Genomic DNA, 19601 nt, shown 5'->3' with positions numbered 1-19601 from the left:
GGGCGGGCGGGGGTCGAGGCCCTGGTGTCCCTTGCCCCAGGACGAAGAGGGCGGTGGACAGGGCAAAGGAGGGGCTGGACGGCGCATGCGCGTACCTTGGGGGCGCGGGTCTAGAGACCCTGGGGCGCGGGGCGAGGGCACACGCAGAGAACTTTGCGGGGCGCGCAGGGCCCACGAGGCTGTCCCAGGCTCAGTCTCTCTCGGAGCGCCGGGGGCCTGCTCTGAACTCCCGCATCCGCAGCTGTCGGGGCTGGGGGCTTCGCGGAGTTCGGGGGACCGCAGCGACGACGGGTCCTCTGGTTGTACCCTGGGAGGGAAGGCCCACGGGCGGGGATATCCCGACGTGCCCTGTCCTCCCCCCTGCGTGGTGGAGCTTGGTCGTCACCAGCTTGGGGGGCGTTTCCCGGGACCCTCCCCCCAGGGATCCCCAAGGCAAGGTAACCCTAGGCCCAGACAGATCGACCCTGGGGCTAGTGCACCCTGCGGCCGCTGCCCGACGAGACACACACGCGATTAGTGTCACCAGCTGCGGACCACGTTTGACGAACAGTTCTCACTTTGCTCCCGAACGCAGTGAGCAACCCAGGGCAGCCTAGGGCAGGCTCTGTGGGGTAGGGTGGCGACTCTGTGAAACCGCACACCCAGGTTTCCTCCGCGCCCTGGGCGGAGCGGCCCTCGTGGTTCCAGTGAAGCTTCACAGATTGATGCCCGGGATGGGAGCCGCGAGAGCTCTTTGCCCACGCCCACCTCCCCACGGCCGGCTGTGTGCTTTACCCGAGGCTGGCTGGCTTATTTGTTTTCTTCTTAAACATAAAGGAGGGAGGTGTGCCCCACGTGTCTAGATTCCTTCCATGGTTGTGTAATGTTTTGGGCGCCGAGGGGCACTCTGGAACCCTATGGCTTGATATCCACCTCAACCTCTGCCACTACCCTCACCCCCCAAAGAAACCAGGGACTGGCTATGGGAGGAGGGCACAGAGCTTTCCCGGACACGGCCCCATGACCCCGTTGTCGTTTCAAGAAGCAGGGTCACCGTGACTTTCCTAAGGTGGTGGAGAGTTGGGGGGCATCCAGAAAACATAGTAACCATTTCCTCCTCCGTCTTCCCACTGCCAAGGTTGAAGTTAAAGGCCCTACCTGATCCGTGAAGTGACAGTGTGTGGCAAGACACGCTGAGAACCAAGAACCTGTCACCACACAGGTAAAAAGGTTTAATTTACTACTTCCAGACTGAAATATCTTGTGTTTGTTTCCCTTGCACGACAGACTGGCAGTTTGGGAGTTAATCAGCACTTTCTGATGTAATGTTAAATGCATTTTCAGTGCTTGGAAAGTAAGAGGAATGTGCACGGATTCCCTTTCGGCACTGAATGACTGTGTCATTGCACTGGAAACATCATTTCTTTGTGACAGACTGGTTTTGTGTAGTTTAAAATGATAATGAAACTTTGAGAAATGTTATAACTTACCAATCACTTGAGTTTATTGACACCAACCAGTTAAGACCAGCGTGCTGTCTACTAGCAGTTATCATTTTGAACATTAAGCAGATGCTTGTCAATCGGGTGGGTCGGTGCCAGAACTGCCAGCAGCCCCAGCAGGGATGACCCCAGGACACACCAGATGATGAACATCTAGGTGGTCACCCTCCATGAAAGACAAGAGGCAATGGGCTTGGCAAATCTTGTGCAGCTTGGAAGCAGAAGTAAATTGATTGATAGTAGAAAAAAAATGTTTCCTTCCCCCCCCACATCTTAAACATATAAGACATGCCACAATCCCACAACAGCTCTTTTTAACTAGCTTACATCTGTCAAGCCTGTAAACAGTGTTAAAAGTTTTATGTATGTGTGAGAGAATCAGAGAAAAGAAAAGGTTTTTTTTCTATATAATTTTGTAACTTGCTTTATTGAATACTAGGTTAAGAGAAACAGTTCTGTGTGAAAAAGAAAATGTATTTCTGCTTTATCCTTTTAAATATCCATGTAATATTCCTTTGTGTTTAGATAGAGCAACCTTTAGTCAGTCCACAGACACGCACATAGTTCGTCCCCTCTATGCCCATTCACTGAGTAGCAGCTGGGGGTCACTGCACCCAGTCATGAACAGCGTAACTGCCCATCTGCTTATGAAGCTGATTTTCACTCTGGAATATAGAAAAGAAACCTAATGATAATTCTCATCATATAAAAGATGAAGAAACTGGAGTGCAGAGAGGGGAGCACCATTGGCCGCGATATCTTGCTCTTAGTGACATCTTGCTCCATGTGCTCTTTTTCTTGCATGCTATGAGCATTAGTGTTTTTATAATAAATATTAAGTCATTTTCTAAAATGTTCACTAAAATGTTTCTACTTACTGTAGATGCATTTTAGACTTGCCAAACTTCCCTCCCCTCCTTGCTCTCCTACGGTCCGGGTGTGTGAGTGGGTGCGCTCTTGGTGGCATGGGGTGAGTGTCTCGGGTGACCAGCATCACTGTTTCATGCCCACCCTGATTGTGTTGCGCCACACACAGAAGACGCGGCCCGTTGAGTTGTCCTTTTCTGGAATTGAGGTTCTCCACTTTTATACCTGGTTTTGGTGCTTGATATAAAGTCCATTTTTCAAATGTTTTGTAGACATTGTATAAAATGGCATCGCTTATGTGGAACAGACTTTTGCTGTTATTTCAGCCTTATAAATACATAGAACAAGCTAGATCACCTTTTAGACTATGTGGTTAGGGAAATTAAGAACAGAATTTAGGGGCTGGGGATGTGGCTCAAGCGGTAGCGCGCTCGCCTGGCATGCGTGCGGCCCGGGTTCGACCCTCAGCACCACATACTAACAAAGATGTTGTGTCTGCCGGAAAAATAAAATAAATAAATATTAAAAAAAAAAAACAAAACAGAATTTAAATTTATAACTTGGTGGTAAGAGATTTGTGGGTTTCTTTTTTTTTTGTTGGGGGGATTTTGGTGGACTTTGTTTTATTTAAGTTTTTTTTTGGGGGGGGGTACTGGGGATGGAACCCAGGACCTCTCACGCGCTAAACACACACTCCAGCTCTGAGCTACATCCCCAGCACCCAGATAGTTTAAGGTAAGACTCCGCTGGAGAAGCCCTAGCGTCCAGTGGGCTGCGCGTGAAGGAACTTGCTTCTTCTCTGCATTGTTCAGGGGCTAGCATGCGTGGGCTGCTTCTGGAGAGGAGTGCCCTGCGTGCGCGGGCTGTGTTTGCAGCCTATTCTAGAGGTGACTGAAGGAACCCAGTCTGGTTTGCTCTTGTTTGAAGGGGTGTGTTCTTTGCTTCTGTAGCACTTAATGACTCTGTACCTCCTGGCAGTGATACCCTGGAGGGCCTAAAGAGAGTGCCCGTCACAGGCTGCCCTTACCCTCACCAGCTCAGCCTGTGTGATGACTGTTTAGACCAAGTTGTTTTCTTGGGTGGTGGTGGTGGTATTATTATTATTATTATTATTATTATTATTTATTTTGGTTGTCTGGGGATTGAACCCAGGGCCTTGTGCATGCAAGGAGCTATCTCCCCAGTCCCGCCCAAGTTGTCTTAAGACCCGTATAGGGTGGAAAGAAAAATATTTGGACTTTTTAAAAAATTTTTGTTTTGGGGTACAAGGGATTGAACTCAGGGGTCTCAACCCCTGAGCCACATCCCCAGACCTGTTTTGTAATTTATTAGAGATAGGGTCTCACTGAGTTGTTCTGTGCCTGGCTAAATTTCTAAGGCTGGCTTTGAACTCACGATCATCCTGCCTTCGCCTTCCAAGCCTCTGGGACTACAGGCATGTGCCACCGTGCCCAGCTGTACATTTTGGTTGGCACCAGGGAGACAGGTTGAGGGTGAGAAAGGTTAGTCCTGGGTTCTGGCCCATTAGCTTCTGCCTGCAGGTGTGAAGGCCTCTGTCCACCTCCTCTCAGCAGAAGATGGATTCTCCTCCAGGCCCCTCTGGAGTGTTGCAAAGCTCATGAGCTCTGGCTCCAAACTGTGCCCATCCTAGGAGGTCCCGAGGAGGAAGGACACTGCATGCATTCTCACCCAGCAGATCTGCTGCCTGAGTTGGGTTTGCTCCCATTAATTTGTTATCTTTCAAAGACTACTGGAAAGAAACACTTCCCCTGCCCCATAAATACCAAAAACACTTTTGTTTTCAATTTTGTAGAGGTAAAGGGACATTCTCCACTGGTAAGAACCAAATCAGCATTGAGTGGTTCCTGTTGGCTTTGAGTTTGGATGTGACCCCAGGTTTTGGTGATAATGTATCTTGCAGTGTGTCTAGATTGTGCCACAGATTGTGCCTCATCCTGCAGGGCCCTGCTGAAATGCAGTCTCCATGCAGTCTCCCTGGATGCACAGCCAGCTGCTGCCCAGCATTGAGGCTCCTTGTCCACCTGGTCAGACTCCCTGAGGGCAGAGTGTGTCCTGTTTGTTTCTGCTCTGCTAGTCCTGTGCTTGTAAATGCTTATTGAATATGTGAATGGTTAATAGAATTTAAATCCCAAAAACTTACGGTGGGTCTCTGTGATCAGCACAGTAGTCAGCTGTGCATGGAAGCTGGCTGGGGGGGCGCCTAAGCTGTAGTGCTCACAGCTCCAAGCCTGCAGATGACCGCTCATCCCATCCCTCCACAGCAGGATACGCCTTGGCATTTCCCAGCTTCCCTCATGTAGTTGCCATTGCAGCAGGGCTAGGAGAGTTGCAGCTGAAGTGATTCGGTTTGTAGTGGTCACTAAGTTTGGGAGGTATTGTACATTAAATAGACTTATGAAGTGGCTTGAGGATCTGTTTAAATAAAATGCTATTTTTTTATCCTGTAAGATCATGGATTCAAATGCCAAACAACCAACGCAGTAGGAAAGGGGTACCTTGGTGAGTTGGGAAGTGCTTACACTTAACAGTGTGGGAATACTGTCGGTAGAGAGAGATTCCTGGGAGAGATTTGAGAAAACAGTGATCAGATGTTTCAGGTGCAGCCTGCCTCTGTTTTTTTATTTTGCTCTATTTTAAGAAATTTGCAAATAGAGAGCAATAAAAATGTCTGATCTGATCCATGTGCTTGACACTTTAGGGGCCAGAAGCAAATCTTTGAAAGAGCGTAATTGGAACTGTAAGAGTCAGGAATAGAATGCAGAACTGTCACAAAGGTTGTGAAGCCGGTTATGAGTGATTCGAGTTGAAGTTAGGATCAAGAGTGAGGGGGCCCCAGGCGCTCTTACAGCCCCTGTAACTGAACAAGTCTGTCCTTTTGTGATAACCACACGGTGGTGACAAGTCACCAGGCATCAGCAGGAGAGCGGTTGACCCGTGGCCGCTTGACTTCCTGAACCACGCCAATCAGTGGCCAGCCCGAGGCGCACTGAAAGGCACATTTACCGTGAAGCACTCTGGCTTGTAACAGGCAGGACTGCTCCCTGGCCAGGCTGGTCTCTATGATCTGAAGTTTTCTCTATCACCTGTATGTGAAGTATGAGACGGCTTCCTGGAAGAATTTTTAAATGCATTTTCTGGCAATTTTCTTTACTAGACAAAATAACACAAGCCCCGTAGTAGCCTTTGTCTAGAATTATGAGCAAATGTGATAACTTCTTTCCTGCAGTTCGATTTTAGCTCATTCCACGGGACAGCTTGGTGACTGAGTCGGTGTCGGGGTGATTCCCTGCTCACTTTCTGTGTGTTTATGTGTTGGGATGGGATTAATATCAATGATGTGTGTAGAAAAAAAAAATGGTCAGAGGACTTTGAAATTTGGTTCAGATGGACTCATCTCTCAGTATGTGAAAGCTATTTACAATAAAAACAAACAGGGCAGTATTTGATGTGGCTACAATATCTTTGGACTTTAAAATCCGTCTATTTATTTGCTTGATTTTTGTGCTACTGGGGACAGAACCCAGGGGTGCTTTACCACACTCCCAGCCCTTTTTATTTTTTCAAGTCTTGAACTTGCCATCCTCCTGCCTCAGCCTCCTGAGTTGCTGGGCTTACAGGTGTGGCCACTGCACCTGGCTGCAGTTTATGAGGGAGAGTATTTTGCCTAAGTACTATATCGCCTTTCCCCCACTTTGAAAAATGTTACAAAACCTGTCATCAGATAGAGGCAAGGGAACTTTGGCTCACCTTCCCTGACTGGCTGTCCAAAAGTTCAAAACGTGACCCTTGTTCTCCTGTCCTTTGAAAACCTCGCTTGTCTTGTCGAGAGCGTTTTCCAGAAAGGAAGACATTCTGTCGCTGCCATTTTGAGACATAAAGTCAACCTTCTCTGTGAGGATACTTGGTGACAAGTCCTGAAAGAGGCCAGCAGTTGGAAAAGCCAATGCACAGATGCGCAGCCCACCTGCGCTGGAGCCCGGTGTCCCGAGGAGGGCTTCGGACAGGGAGAGGCACCGCCAGAGAAAGTGGTTGGGGCTTCTAAACGCAGCCAAAGCCCCTGCCCCGGAGAGGGAGGTTGACTGGTGGAGTTAGGAGACCTCTGTGACCAGAGATGACAGGAAGGTGGGGAGGGAAGCAGAAAGAATTGTAGACGTGGGGTACAGTGGCGTGCCCACTCAGGAGTCCAGGGGTGGGGGGTGGATCCATCACGGTGGTGGAGGAAGGGTAGGTAGGAAGCCCTGCTTGGAATGGCCAGGGAAGGATGTGAGTGAGGTCTGAGCTGGCGTGGGAACCCCAGGGGTCCCAGTTCCTGGCCAAGGGAATGGCAGCTGGAGTCGGGAGAAAGCTTTGCATGGACAGCTCTCCATCAAGAGTGGTGGCAGCTCTTCCAAAGTCCCTGGCTTTGAGTGTGGACAGAGTGAGGCCTGTCAGCGGAGGCCAACGTAAGAAGAGAGAAACAGTGCGCCTTTCTTCCTCTTGGGAGCTTCACCTGCTCTGTTCTCTTGGTGAATCCAACCAGGTTATCTTTTGGTGTCTGGGGCAGAAGTCTAAGTGAAGGTGAATATTTAACCACCCTCAAGGGCAGCTGATAATCTGAATAATAACAGAGGCACAGACTTAGGGAACTAGGACTTCAGAAAAAGAATCCTGCCAGAGCTTCCCTGACTACTAAGAAGAGCACAGAAGCTAGGGAGTGCGAGGTTACCCCCTGGGGAATGGATGAGTCTAAATGTGGGCTTTCTTAGCAGGAGAAGGCACTTTGTAAAAGGTATTTCAGAAAATCACCCCCATCACGGTTGGGTTTGGTACCTACTCTACAAGAATGAAACCTCTGAAAGACAGGAGGGGAGTAAAATCTCAGACTCAGAGAAGGAGTCGGAAATACGAAGCTGCCGCCCTCGGTGTAACATGTCCACCCTCCAGTTACCCTGAGGGCCACCCCGTGTCCCACTGCCACCCGGAGGTGAGTTGCTGCAGACGTGTACTTCCTGATTCTGCACGTGTGCCTCCTCAGGAAGACAGGCCGGAGGGCGTCCCCCTTCCTGCATACTGCTGTGTCTTCGCTGCCCCGGCCTGGCTGCCCCTCTGCCTCCCACGAGACCCCTGCCCTTGGCTACTGCTCTGCTGGGCTCCAAGTCCATCACCCTCTGCCTTCAGGCGTCGCCTCCACCTTCCCCAGGACACTCCAACTCCTTGGGTCTGTCTGAGCTGCCCTGCCTCTGGTGTCCCTTCCCTGGCTCAGTAATTGGCCCCAGCTGGGCTGGAGTGGGGGCCTCCGGGGCAGCACAGGGACAGGATCCTTGCCACCTTCGGGACTCTCAGACTCAGGTAGCGTTCGTTCTCAGGTGGCCTGCGCTCGGTGTCCTCGCCTCACATGGGCTAGGTCCAGTGCCTTCCTGGGTCTTCCCACGCTACATCCAGGAATCCCGTGGGGCACGTGCCCTGTGGCGCTCTGCATCTGTCTGCTTTGACACTTGGTGCCTTCGCTCCACGGCTGTTTGTGAAGCTTGCCCGTCATTTATTCCCAAGTTCATTCATTGCTTTGCGGGTGCTTTCTGGACGTCAGCAGTGGCCAGCGCTGTCCTAGGTGCTGGGGGAGCAAGGGACAGGAGCAGGCACGTCCCTGCTGGTCTAAAGCTCTGCTGGACACAGTGAGTGGAGCGGGGCTGCCGGGGGGACGGGGGCAGTGGGGAAGCGCATGACCTGCAGCACGTGAAGAGCTGGACCAAGGGTCGTGTGAGTGGCCAGGGAGGCGCGCAGGATTTACAGGGATCCAGCGCAGCTCAGTACCTGTTTGTCCTCAACATTTGGAATTGCCTCTCACTAAAGGAATTAAGTTGAGGGAGAAGAAAGACATAAAATTCTCCAAGAATCTTCAGAACCCATTTTAATTCTTCCGATTATGATCTTAAAGGCATTAAATGTCCCGGTTAAACCCCTCTTGACCCACATCGGTCAGCAGGATCTAATCTCTGGTCACCATTAACCCTCACATGACCCTGAGGGCCTGCATTCAGGAAACAACGTCACTTAGTCACAGCATCTGCCTCGCTGGGTCGCCCACAGGTCCAGTGTGAAAAGTCAGCAAGCCCATGCGGCCCTCGTGCTGTGTGTCTGCAGCTCCCGAGAGCCGAGGGCTGGCTTCCACCTGGTCGGGGCAGGGCAGGCTGCGGGCCTGGGCCTGGCACCCCTCAGTGTGAAAGGCGTGAATGAGGCGAGGACTCCCTGCAGAGGCCAGCAGGAAGCCTGGCACGGAGGCCTTCTCGTGCAGGCTGCCTCTCGCTTTGCCTGCCAGGGTGGAGGAGACCCCGGGGCCACAAACCCTGTCACGTCAGGTGGGAGCAAGCTGGCCTCCTGATGTCCTGGATACACAGCCCGGTCACCTGCTCTGAGGTGTGTGGTGTGTGGGGGGCCTTCCATAGCAAGCTCTCACTTTGTATGAGACCCCCTGGAAGCCAGGCAGCAGAGGGGAGGTGTTTGGCTTTGTTCTTATATTTGATTTATTGAGATGCAATTTGCATACAGTCAAATCCTTCCTCTTTGTACACAATTTCATGAGGTTTGAAAAGCCCATCTGGCCCCGGCCCCGTGCTGCCTGTTAACCAAGGGTTGTGCTCAGCTTCTAGGGGCCAGCATGTTCCCCAGCTGTGGCTCCCTCCTCGGTCAGAGTCAGTGGCGCGCGAGTGCCCTGGCTTCCTTCGCCCTACCCCCCTTTGCCTGGTCACTCCCGCCAGCCCTTCTGCCAGCAAAGGTTGTCAGCTGCTAAGAGCTCAGGGGAGTCTACTGGGCCCACCCCAAGAATCTAGACTAGTGTCCCCTCTCGGGGCTGCCTGTGTCAGCCTCCCAGGCTCCATACACGGTGCCACAAAGCAGACAAGTGCACTCACGCTGCCTCCGGAAGGTTCTTACAGAAAAGTAGGCATGGTAGTTCTCACTGTGGTTTCTTACCTGTTACATTACAGTGCTAAACAAACACTAGTTTTACTGTCTTTAAAAAAGTTTCCCTGTGTGTTTACAACTCATAGCCAGAGATGGTTTTCATATGCTGACAAAAAATTTAACAGTCACAGGACAAGTGTGATTGTTCTTATGGGTTATTAAAATTGCTTTGCACCATTTCAGCTTGCATGACCCTTCTGTGGTCTTACACTACCACGTGCGTCAAGGCTTTCTAGTAACGGCAACAGCACAAAACTGACCAAGCAGGTGAGAGAAGCCTCATGAATCAGTAGAAACAACTAATGATAGAAACAGATTCCCGTGACTCTTAGCATTAGATATAAGACATAAACTTTGACCTTCTTCCTGTGTTCAAGAAGGTGGAAGATAAAATTGATCATTTTGATAGTGCATTAGAAATTACGTTCCCCAAAAGGACATTGATTTGAAAGTAACCATTTTTAGTTGCAAACCTAAAAGATACACAAAGTGAAATTACATACTCTATAGATAGCTATAACAGCAGAATAGACACCACCGAATAAAGAATTGGTGAATGATAAGATAGATCAGAAAAAAGTAGCCAAAGTGAAGCACGAAGAGATGAAGGACTGGAAATACAAAGGATGTAGTGAGTGTAACTGACCCTGGTGGGGGGTGAATGGTGGCTGAAGTTCACCTAGAGATGAGGAAAGACGTCGCAAGTCCAAGAAGCCTAGAGAACCCCAAGCAGGATTTACATGTATATGTTTACACTACAGTAAAACTCCTGAAGAAATAAAGACAAAATGTTATCTTAAAAGAAGAGGAAAAAGCAAAGGCATTACCTTCAAAGAAGGAGCATCGGAGCTAACCCCTGAGCCAGACAGTGAAGGCTCCAGCACAGCTCTGATGGTTGGATCTGGACCGTCCCCCAAAGGCTCGTGTGTTGAAGGACGGGTGTCCCCTTGCTGCAGTATCGGAAGGTGCTGGAAGCTGTAGGAGCTAGGCCTCGTTGGAAGGGGTGAGTCACGGGCTGTGCTTCTGAAGGGCGCCTTGTCCCCTAGCCCCCTTGTCCTTTTGCTCCCCGGCTGCCATAAGGGAGCAGCTCTTTTCTACCAACCACTTCCCGCCATGGCTCTGCCTCGTTTCCAACGCAGAGCACTGCGGCCAGTCAAACACGGACTGAAACCTCTGAAACCACGAGCCAAAATAAGTTGATTTCTCAGATATTTTCATCACAGTGAGAGTTGACTGACAAGACCATGAAAAGAATCTTCTGTGTGCTGCAAGTTGGGTTTACTCCAGGAATAGGTAATCCAGCATTGAAATTACAAAATGCTTCAGGATAAAATGTGTGAATCATGTTCACTGAAATCTACAAAATGCTGTTGAGAGAAATTTTAAAAGACCTTAATAAAGAGTGAGTTATAACAATCCTCTTAAATCAGAAGACTCGGAAGTCCTTCCCAGGATGCCCTACAGACTCAGGACAGTCAAAAGCAGATCGAAAAATGCCCAGTTGTGGAATTTGACAAGCTAGTTCTGAACTCTACAGAAATACAAAGGGCCTGTGGTGACTAAGACAACTTTGAAAAGGAACAACATAGCTGGACATGCAGACCACCTGATTTCAATAATTATTATAGAGCCACAGGAATCAAGACAGTATGGCACCATTGACAAGAAAAAAAGTCAGATGGATGGAACAGAATAAGAAGTCCAGAAATGGACCCATGCATATGTGGACAATCGATGTCAGGTCAGGTTCCAAGTCTTTTCTGTGGTGAAAAGGCCATCTTTCTGCAAACAGCGCTGCAACAATTAGATGACCATATGCAAAAGAAGGAACCTCAACCCTCACCTCATACCACATGCCAAATAGTATTTATTGTTAATATAACATAATATTATCATATATTATTGTGTTATTGAAATGGGTCATAGACGTAATTTTAAGATTTAAAACCATAGAAATTCCAGAAGAAAGCATAGGGAAAAGTCATAGAGATTTGGGGTTTGCCAAAGATTTTTTTAAATATGATTCAAAAAGCATGAACCATAAAAGAAAAAAAAATTTATTATAAAATTATAAACTTTTTTATCAAAAGATATGTAAGGAAATGAAGAGTCAAGCCACAGGCTCAAAGAAAATATTTACAAAATGTATATCTAAAGAAAGACGGATCTGGAATATACAGAAAGCTCTTACAATCCAGTAAGAAGACAACAAACAACCCAATTAAAAATGGAGAAAATCTTTGAAGTAGCTCATCAATAAAGGGCACATTTAAATGGATGGCAAGTAAGCAGATAAAAAAGGACATTAGTGAGATGTAAATTAATAGTAGTAGATATCACTGTTAATAAAGATATCACTGTAGCTCCCTGCAGCAGCTGAAGCTCAGCATACTGACCACATGTGGGTGAGGACATGGAACAGGACTCGCATATGCTGCTGATGGGAACGCAGCAGCCACTTTGGGAAACATGTCGGCAGACAATACCAGTTACCTTATCATCGAGCATGTCTATACCTGAAAAACTCCATCCTTACGATCTCACAACTGTATGACATTATAGAAAAGGCAAAATTGTGGAGCCTGTAAAAAGATCAGTAGTTGCCAGGGGCTCAGGGTTCGGGGGGGAAAATTGAGTAGGTGGAGCGCAGGGCATTTTTAGGGCAGTGGGACAACTCTGTATATACTATAATGGTGATAACTGCTGTTCTATACATTTGCCAAAACCTGTGGAATGTACACCCACAAAGAATGAACAGTAATGAGAATTATGGACTTTAGCTAATAATATATCAGCATTGGCTCACCAGTGGTAACAAATGTACCTCACCCATGCAAGATGTTGACAATAGGGAAACTATGGAGGGGGTGAAACTCTCTGCACTTGCTTCTTAATTTCCCTCTAAAGCTTAAACTACTATATAATAACAGTCTACTAATTAAAACTAAATTAAATATGTATTTCAGATACCTAGAAATAAATTTTAAAATAGATGCAAGACTTCTACTCAGAATTCTGATTATATTATTGGGAGAAGTTAAATATAGCTCCAGTAAACAGAAGGATGTACCATGTTCATGGAAGGGACACTCAGTATTGGAAAGGAGTCAGTTAACTGTTAAGAAGAGCCTTGTTTGCTATGTAAGGATACTGACATCTGACACCAAGCATGCAAACGTGTCCTGACTGTGTTTAATGGGACAATGTAGACTTTACAGAGCTTGTTACAGACATTACAGACAATTTCAGTGACTAGGAGCCCCCATGTGCTCTCCTTTTAGGTGGTTTCAGGATGCACTTTAGGAACTTCATAGCAGAGAATCCCACATGGTTCGTAAATAGCTGGCTTCTGTTGGCTTGGTGTTCTTAACACTTTTAAGTTGTACTTATCCTTATTTCTTTAGAAAAGAGTTTGTCCTACGATCAACTCTGTTCCCCTGGGTAAGCTCCTGTCCAGAATATAGCACCAGTGTTCCACTAGCTCATTAAGTTTTTAGTGAACACCTACCTGTGTAGGGGACGAGGGGACAGAGGAGAGCTCTGCCCAAGGTACAGCCCAGTGCCTACGACCTGAGTTGTGGTGATGTAGAGGTGGATGTGGTCCTTCTCCCCAGGGGTCCAGGAGGCTCTCAAAGAAGAGATACTTGAGCTCTGCTCAAATGTGTGAGTGTGGGGTGGGGTATTTCAGGCGGAAAGAACGGGACGGAGGATGGAGGCTGGGGAACGTGAGGTGAGTCTGGAAAATGCTGAGTAGTTTATTTTGGTCAGAGTACAGGGTTTGCAGAGGGAAATAAAGAGAAGATGTGCTCACTTGGGATCAAATGTCATCAAATGTTTAGAGAGCTCCTTCCCTGTGCCAGGCTCCACTCTTAAGCACTAGGGATACATCAGTGAGCCCCACGCACAAAATCTCTGTTCTCATAGAGGAAGCCAGATCGTCTGCATGGTGGCTGAGTTTGTGACTTGATGTGTTAGAAGCTGCCAGGTGCAGCGGGAAGGGCAAGCACAGAGCAGATATGGGTGGGGTGAGGATCCCGGGGCTGGGCAGGTGGACCTCAGGGAGGAGGAAGGACTCAGGAGCAGGTGCTGCTGGGCCAGTGAGGAGCAGCAAGGAAGTGTGACTAGAGGAATGTCCGGGGTGGGAGGACATGAGGTCCCAAGAGAAGGTGGCATCAGGTCCCTGGAAGCCTGCTTTTCGCTCTGTTTATGAGCAGACCAGGGCTTCTGAGTGGGGCTGGGACAGCTCCAATTTAGCTGGTAAGAGGCTCCCTCTGGCAGGTCAGGGCCAAGGGCAGAGCTGTAGGTCACTTACAAGACTAAAGGAGCTGACAAAGCCTGGAGAGTCAGCCCAGCAGCCAGGGGCTTGTGTATGAGAAGGTGCTCCGCCACGGGGGCAGGGAGAACTTGACCTTAGACCTGAGTTACTGCCAGTACCATTAAAGCAGTTTCTACATTCTATTTTGAAAAGGGAGTGTGGCCCCTTTAAAAAATGTGACCATGTGGCCTTGAGTGGTACCTGCCCCTGGTCTCTTTCCCTACCTGCAAACCCAGGACTTGGGAGGAGGCTGCTCAGTGAGTCCCTCAGCAGGGGTGGGGACAAGTCAGGGCTCTCCCTCAGGACCATGAACCCAGCAGGAACGGGGCCCTGCACCCTGAGGGAGGTAGAGAGTGGGGAGAGGCTGTGGCTGGAGCTGGGTGGGAGCAGGTGACCCCTGAGCCAAGGTGCCCCTGAGGGACGGATGCTGGTCATTGAAAAGGGAAATAATCACTCAGAACAAATAGCAAACAAGAAAACCCGATCGCAAGTGACCGTAAACAGCAGCTCTGTGAAGACATGGAAGACCAAGCTTGCATCAGGGCGTGTGGGGCCCAGTCTGCGGGCAGCCGTGCGGTCTGGACATTCCCGCTTGCCGGCAGGGCAGGGGCGCAGGGTGGCTGCAGGAAGCCCCCACTTCCACAGTTTCCCAGCATGCTCTGGTATTTGGCCATAATCAGTGACCCCAGAAAGATCACTGTGCCTGGAGAATAGACCCTTAGCAGGTTCCCTGTTTCTCTTATTTTTATGCAGAACTTTGATTAATAGCAGAAAGTTCCATTTTTAAGAGCAGCTTGCTTCTGTCCCCTTGGTGTTCCCTGAATTGAACTGTCCCAGTTTCCTTAGGAAAGGGCTGGTCCTGCACTCAGCTGTGGAAGGAGGCCCCAGTGACTGGCATTTGCTAAATGTTCGGGTGACATCGAACAGCTTCCAGCGATGTCATCAGGGGGACGCCACCCTCTTTCTGCCCTCTCAGTTGGAGATGGCCAGAACAGTCACACTGTGGGTTTCTTGTATTTGCCACATGGGACACAAGGTGCCTCCGGCGACAGGTTCCCCGGATGTGGATTCTCATACCCACCTGCCACCGTGAGGGGCTCCTACTGGTCGGCATTAAAGCAGCTTCTGCCTCCTCCATTAAACAGGCAGAGAGCTGGAGACGGAGTCCTAAAATGCCATCATCCCAGAAGACAAAGAGAAGCCGTGGGAATGGGCTGGAGGGGGGCGAAATGGCAGCAAATGCACCTGGCCCCCAGCTGGACTCCAAACCGGGGGAAAACACCCTTGGGGATGCTGTTGGGTTCACTTGCCAGACGTGAATTTGAATCCTAGATTTGAGGTCGGAGTCTCCCTGAGGGGACTGACATCTGCGCGTGCTCTGGTGTGTAAGCTGGAGTTGGCAACCCACAGCTCCTGTGCAGGGTGGGACCACCACTCACCCGCAGACCCCGTGTTCTCACGTCCACTGTGGGAGCAGATGGTGAAATGGTGAGGTCAGAGCCAGGCGGGGTCTGCAGTGTCCTGCACTGTGGCTGGGACCCTGGGGTTGGATGGCCACGCTGTTGGGAGTGTCCACAGCTCCTTCCCTTTACTATGAAGTCGCTGGCCAGGGCGGCACACCTAGGTGGCTTCTGCTTTGGGGCTATGATGATCAATTCGTGCCCCAGGGTTCTGTTTCAGTGGCTCTGTTGAGATGTACCCTACATGACTACACAGCACAGATTTAAAACGTGCTATTCCGTGTGTCTCAGGGGACGCGCAGTGCTGTGTTGATGTCACACAGTCTAGTTTCAGAAGATTTTTGTCAGCCCTGAAGGAAACCCTGAGCCATTTGTAATCCTATCCAGTGTCTCCAGCGCCCCCTGCTGCCAGCCCCAGGCAAGCTCGGATCCGCTTCCCATGTCCTCTGCCTCCTGGGGACACTTGGTGTAAATGCAATCAGGCAGGAGGTCGGTGAGGGCCTTCCTCCACCGAGAGCCGAGTCTTTGGGCATGGCCTCTGTGGTTCGTTGTTTATTGAAGAGGTATTCCAGTCTTTCAACCATTTGTCAGCTGGTGGACGTTTGGCTCTGACCTTTGGCCTGTCGTGAATACCATTGCTGTGGCCCAGGCACACGGGTCTGTGTGGATGTATGTCTACATTTCTCCTAGAATGGAACTGCTGGGTCACCGGATAACTGTGTTTGTTTGATCACCTCCAAATCGTTTTCCAAGAGGCTGCCCTTTCACTCACATGGGCCGTGTGAGGGGCCTGACCCACACCCCTTCACCGACCCTTGTTTTATTTGTTCTTGTTGTTGGTACCAGGGATTGAACCCACTGGTGCTTTACCATTGAGCCACATCCCCAGCCTTTTAAAAAACATATCTTTTTTAGAGGCAGGGTCTTGCTGATGTCCGAGCTGTGTTTTCCTCTCTCGTTCAGCTCTTGGCTGCCATGTAGGTCCTCACTGAAGTGAGTTTTCGTTTCACTGGGGTGACTGCCTGGGAGTGCAGTAGCCAGCCGACTGCCCTGTCCATTTTCTGAGAGGCTGCCTCACTGGCGTCCGCAGGGTCTGTTCTGTTCCACGTTCCTTCCTGCCAGCACTCAGATGAGAGCAGGTGGAAGGTTCTGACGTCACTTAGCCCTGCGCGGTACTGTCTCTTAGACCTTCTGCAGGTTTGCTGACTTACTGCCGGGTGACTGTTGGGTGTCAGAGGGAACTGTCAGGGCCCAGTTAGGGTCATCAGGTTCGCCTGCTGTACGGTCCACTTATATTGGCTAGTCCCTTGAGTTCTGTACTTTAGAGAATAATCTCTTCAATAGCCTGCTGGTGTTCTTCCTTCCTATTTTGTTGGTCTTTCAGTAATTCTAACATTAATGTCAGAACTATAAAAACGATTTTACGTGAAGACTTGATAGTATGAGATCCTCCAAGATTCAAAATGAACAGGTTTGGGATGAATCCCAAGGCTGAGTTAAAAGAGGGATTTGAGTATTTGTGAGGAGAACAGGGTCCATCACACCCTTGGGTCTATATACGAGGACCTGTGTCAGGCTCTCAGGTACATGCCCAAAGAGCTGTATGAGAATCTCAGGCCAGGTGTGTTGGCACATGCCTATAATCCATCACCTGGGGAGGTTGAGGCAAGAGGATGGCAAGGTGGAGGCCAGCCTCAGTGATTTAGCATGACCCTGTCTCAAAAGAAATCTAAAGGGCTAGAGGTGTAGTTCAGTGGCTAGTGGCCCTCAGTTCAATACCCAGAATGCCCCAAACTCAGGTGTATGCCCAAGAAGGTTTATTAGGATCTTTAAGGAGTGAATAAATTATTAAAATATAAATTAATAGCTAATTTGCCTTGCAAATCTGAACCATATTAAAGGAGATTATAAGATACTCCTGTTTAACACAAGGGAACATGGATGTTTAGAGATTGAGAGATCCTGGTTGTGACCTGGTAAGCTGCCTCTCCTCTATGTGTGAGGATGTTGGGTTCTGCCAGACGTGGTGGTGCACGCCTCAACCCCAGCTCCTCGGGAGGCTGAGGCAGGAGGATCACAAAGCTCAAGACCAGCCTGGGCAGCTGAGTAACTCTCTGTCTCAAGATAAAAATGGGCTGGGGATGTGCTGGAGCACTTGGCTGGCATGTGTGGCACCCTCCATTCAATCCCTGGCACTGAGGGCGGGGGAAACTGGCTCCTTCATTCAAGGTGGAAGAAACCAAGAATCAAGACTCCAGACAATCAGGGAGCAGTCCCTTCCAGGATGCTGGGCATCAGCAGTGAGGGCACCAACAGCTGGGAGAGAGTAGAGGGTCCTGGCTGCAGCGCAGGAAGGAGCCACCCAGGCAAAGCTTGGCAGAGTCCCTTTTGAGGAGATAAAGCTGGGAGCCAGAAGGGACCAACTTGTCTAGAGTGTCCCTGTCAAAGTTCAAGAGGAGAAAGCTGTGCAGCGAGGGATCCAGAGAGCTGCCAGGGGACTTTTGGATGCATGTGAACAGAAGTGCTTGAGGCCAGGAAAAGAACCGTCTGAGAGGGTCAGAGGGAACGGTGCCCAACCCTTGCTCTGGGCCAGGAACAGTGCCTGGTGCTCACACAGTTCCACCCACCAGCCCCGAAGCCCTTGCACTTCAGCGGGAATCAGAGCCCTGAGAAGATCCTGCCCTGGCAGGGGGATGATCACACTGGAACACACAACCATGGTCCTGCCTAATGCATCTCAAAAGTAAGGCACCAGAGGATCAGAAGTTTTCCAAGCAATTTCACTGCATCTCTTAACCAAGCTCAAGAATATTTATAGGAATACAAAGCTATCCAGCTCTGAACAAGGTAAAATGAGAATACCTGGTGTCAATCAAAGATCGCTAGACATATAAAGGAGCAGGAACCGAGGATCCATCATGAGAAAGAAAGTCCGTGAATTGAAATGACCCAGAATGAAGTGTTAGGTTTAGCAGACAAGTACATCACAGTAGCTATGATTGCATCTCACAGGCTCCCAAGGCTAAGTGGAGACATGGAAGATATAACAGAAGATGCAAATCAGAATCCACAATGAAAACTGCAGTGTCCAAGATCAAAATACACTGCAGAGGACTAATGGCAGATTAGGCATTGCAGAAGAAAAACAGTGAACTTGAGGCATAAGAATAAGAACTATTTAAAGTGAAGTACAGAGAGAAAAAATAATTTTTAAAAAAGAGAACATTATCAGTTAACTGTGGAATAGCTTTAAGCAACTTAATATATGTATAATTGAAGACCCTGGGGGAAAAAAGAAGAGTGATACAAAAAAACTTGGAAGAAATAGTGGGGTCAACTCATTAGAAAGATTTAACGGTCATCAGAGTCTATGCATCTAATAGCAGAGCTTTAACTAGCAGAGCTAGAACTGCAAGGAGAACTGGGCCAACACACAAGTATACTCAGATTCATAGAAAAACACAGATCAGCCTATAAAATAACATTATCAACCAACTTGATCTCATTGACAACAATAGCAGGATATACATTATTTTTTCATTGCATACAGAAAATTTATCAATATAGACCATAATCTGAGTTGTAAAATAGGTCTCAATAAATTTAGAAAGTGATGTGTTACCTATATGCCCAAAATGAACTCAATCCCTACCTCACACCAGATAACAAATATTAACTACAAATAGATCATAGATCTAAATGTAAAATCTAAAACTATAGAACTTCTAGGAGAAAATCTTCGTGACCCAGGGTTAGCAAAGACGTCACAGATATGGCACCAATAACCCCATTCATAAAAGACAAAAGTAGTAAGTTGGACTTTATTAAAAGGGAAATTTGCTCTTCAAAAGATAATTTTAGGAAAATAAAAAGTAACAGATTGGGACTAAGTCCATGGAAAACGTACTCGATAAAGGAATTATAACCAGAATACAGAAAGAACTGTCAAACTCATCTGAAAGAAAATAAATGACCCGGCTTTAAAAACTGGCCAAAGATTTGAACAGACCTGTCACCAGAGGAGACAGAATTCCCAGCCTGACTCTCCTCAGAGCAGTGCAATTTTAAAAGCTTGCTTATACCGATGAAAGTAGATATTATTATGTTAATGAAAGCTTGCTTATGTAAATGGAAAGAGTTTAAAGCTGGCTTATCTAAAAGGCAAACTAATCTGTAGTGACAGCAGACCAGAGGGGTGGACATGGGGGGACAAGAGGGGACCGTTCTTGATTGCGATGGTGGTTTCTGGATGTAAACTTATGTCAAAACTTACCAATTTGTACTCTTTAAATATGCACAAACTTTATATGCCAGTTATATGCCAATTAATGAGGGAGTGGCAGGAAGTGGGGGTTGAATCTAGGATCTCACACATGCTAGGCAAGCTGTCTACCACTGAGCTGCATGTTTAGCCCTTTTAAGTGTTTTAAATCTTACTTTGAGACAGGACTTAGTTAAGTTGATGACATTGGCCTTGAACTTGTGATCCTCCTGCCTCAGCCTCCTGAGTAGCTGGGA

The 19601-nt window shown here is 48.5% G+C and overlaps 1 protein-coding gene across 4 annotated transcripts in view; it reads left to right on the top strand.

The window, feature by feature from the left end:
- Nucleotides 1–163: 163 nt before the first annotated feature.
- Nucleotides 164–19601, top strand: part of Ppara (peroxisome proliferator activated receptor alpha) — a 58648-nt gene continuing 39210 nt past the window's right edge. Inside the window, exons 1-2 of one of the 4 annotated variants that reach the window (XM_048802998.1) lie at nucleotides 164–299; nucleotides 1118–1201. Coding sequence is in view for 2 of the 4 variants with exons in the window: in XM_015501799.2 (XP_015357285.1) it covers nucleotides 7192–7332 (141 nt within the window). In the remaining 2 variants the exon portion in view is untranslated. Of the gene's footprint in view, nucleotides 300–423; nucleotides 574–1117; nucleotides 1202–6575; nucleotides 7333–19601 lie in introns of those variants that run through there. The other 3 variants (XM_015501796.2, XM_015501799.2, XM_015501794.2) reach the window with 3 other exon arrangements.

This window comes from Marmota marmota, unplaced genomic scaffold, assembly GCF_001458135.2.
Source record: "Marmota marmota marmota unplaced genomic scaffold, marMar, whole genome shotgun sequence".
Lineage (NCBI taxonomy): Eukaryota > Metazoa > Chordata > Mammalia > Rodentia > Sciuridae > Marmota > Marmota marmota.
Note: the sequence above shows the minus strand (reverse complement) of the source record. Positions and strands in the feature narration are given on the sequence as shown.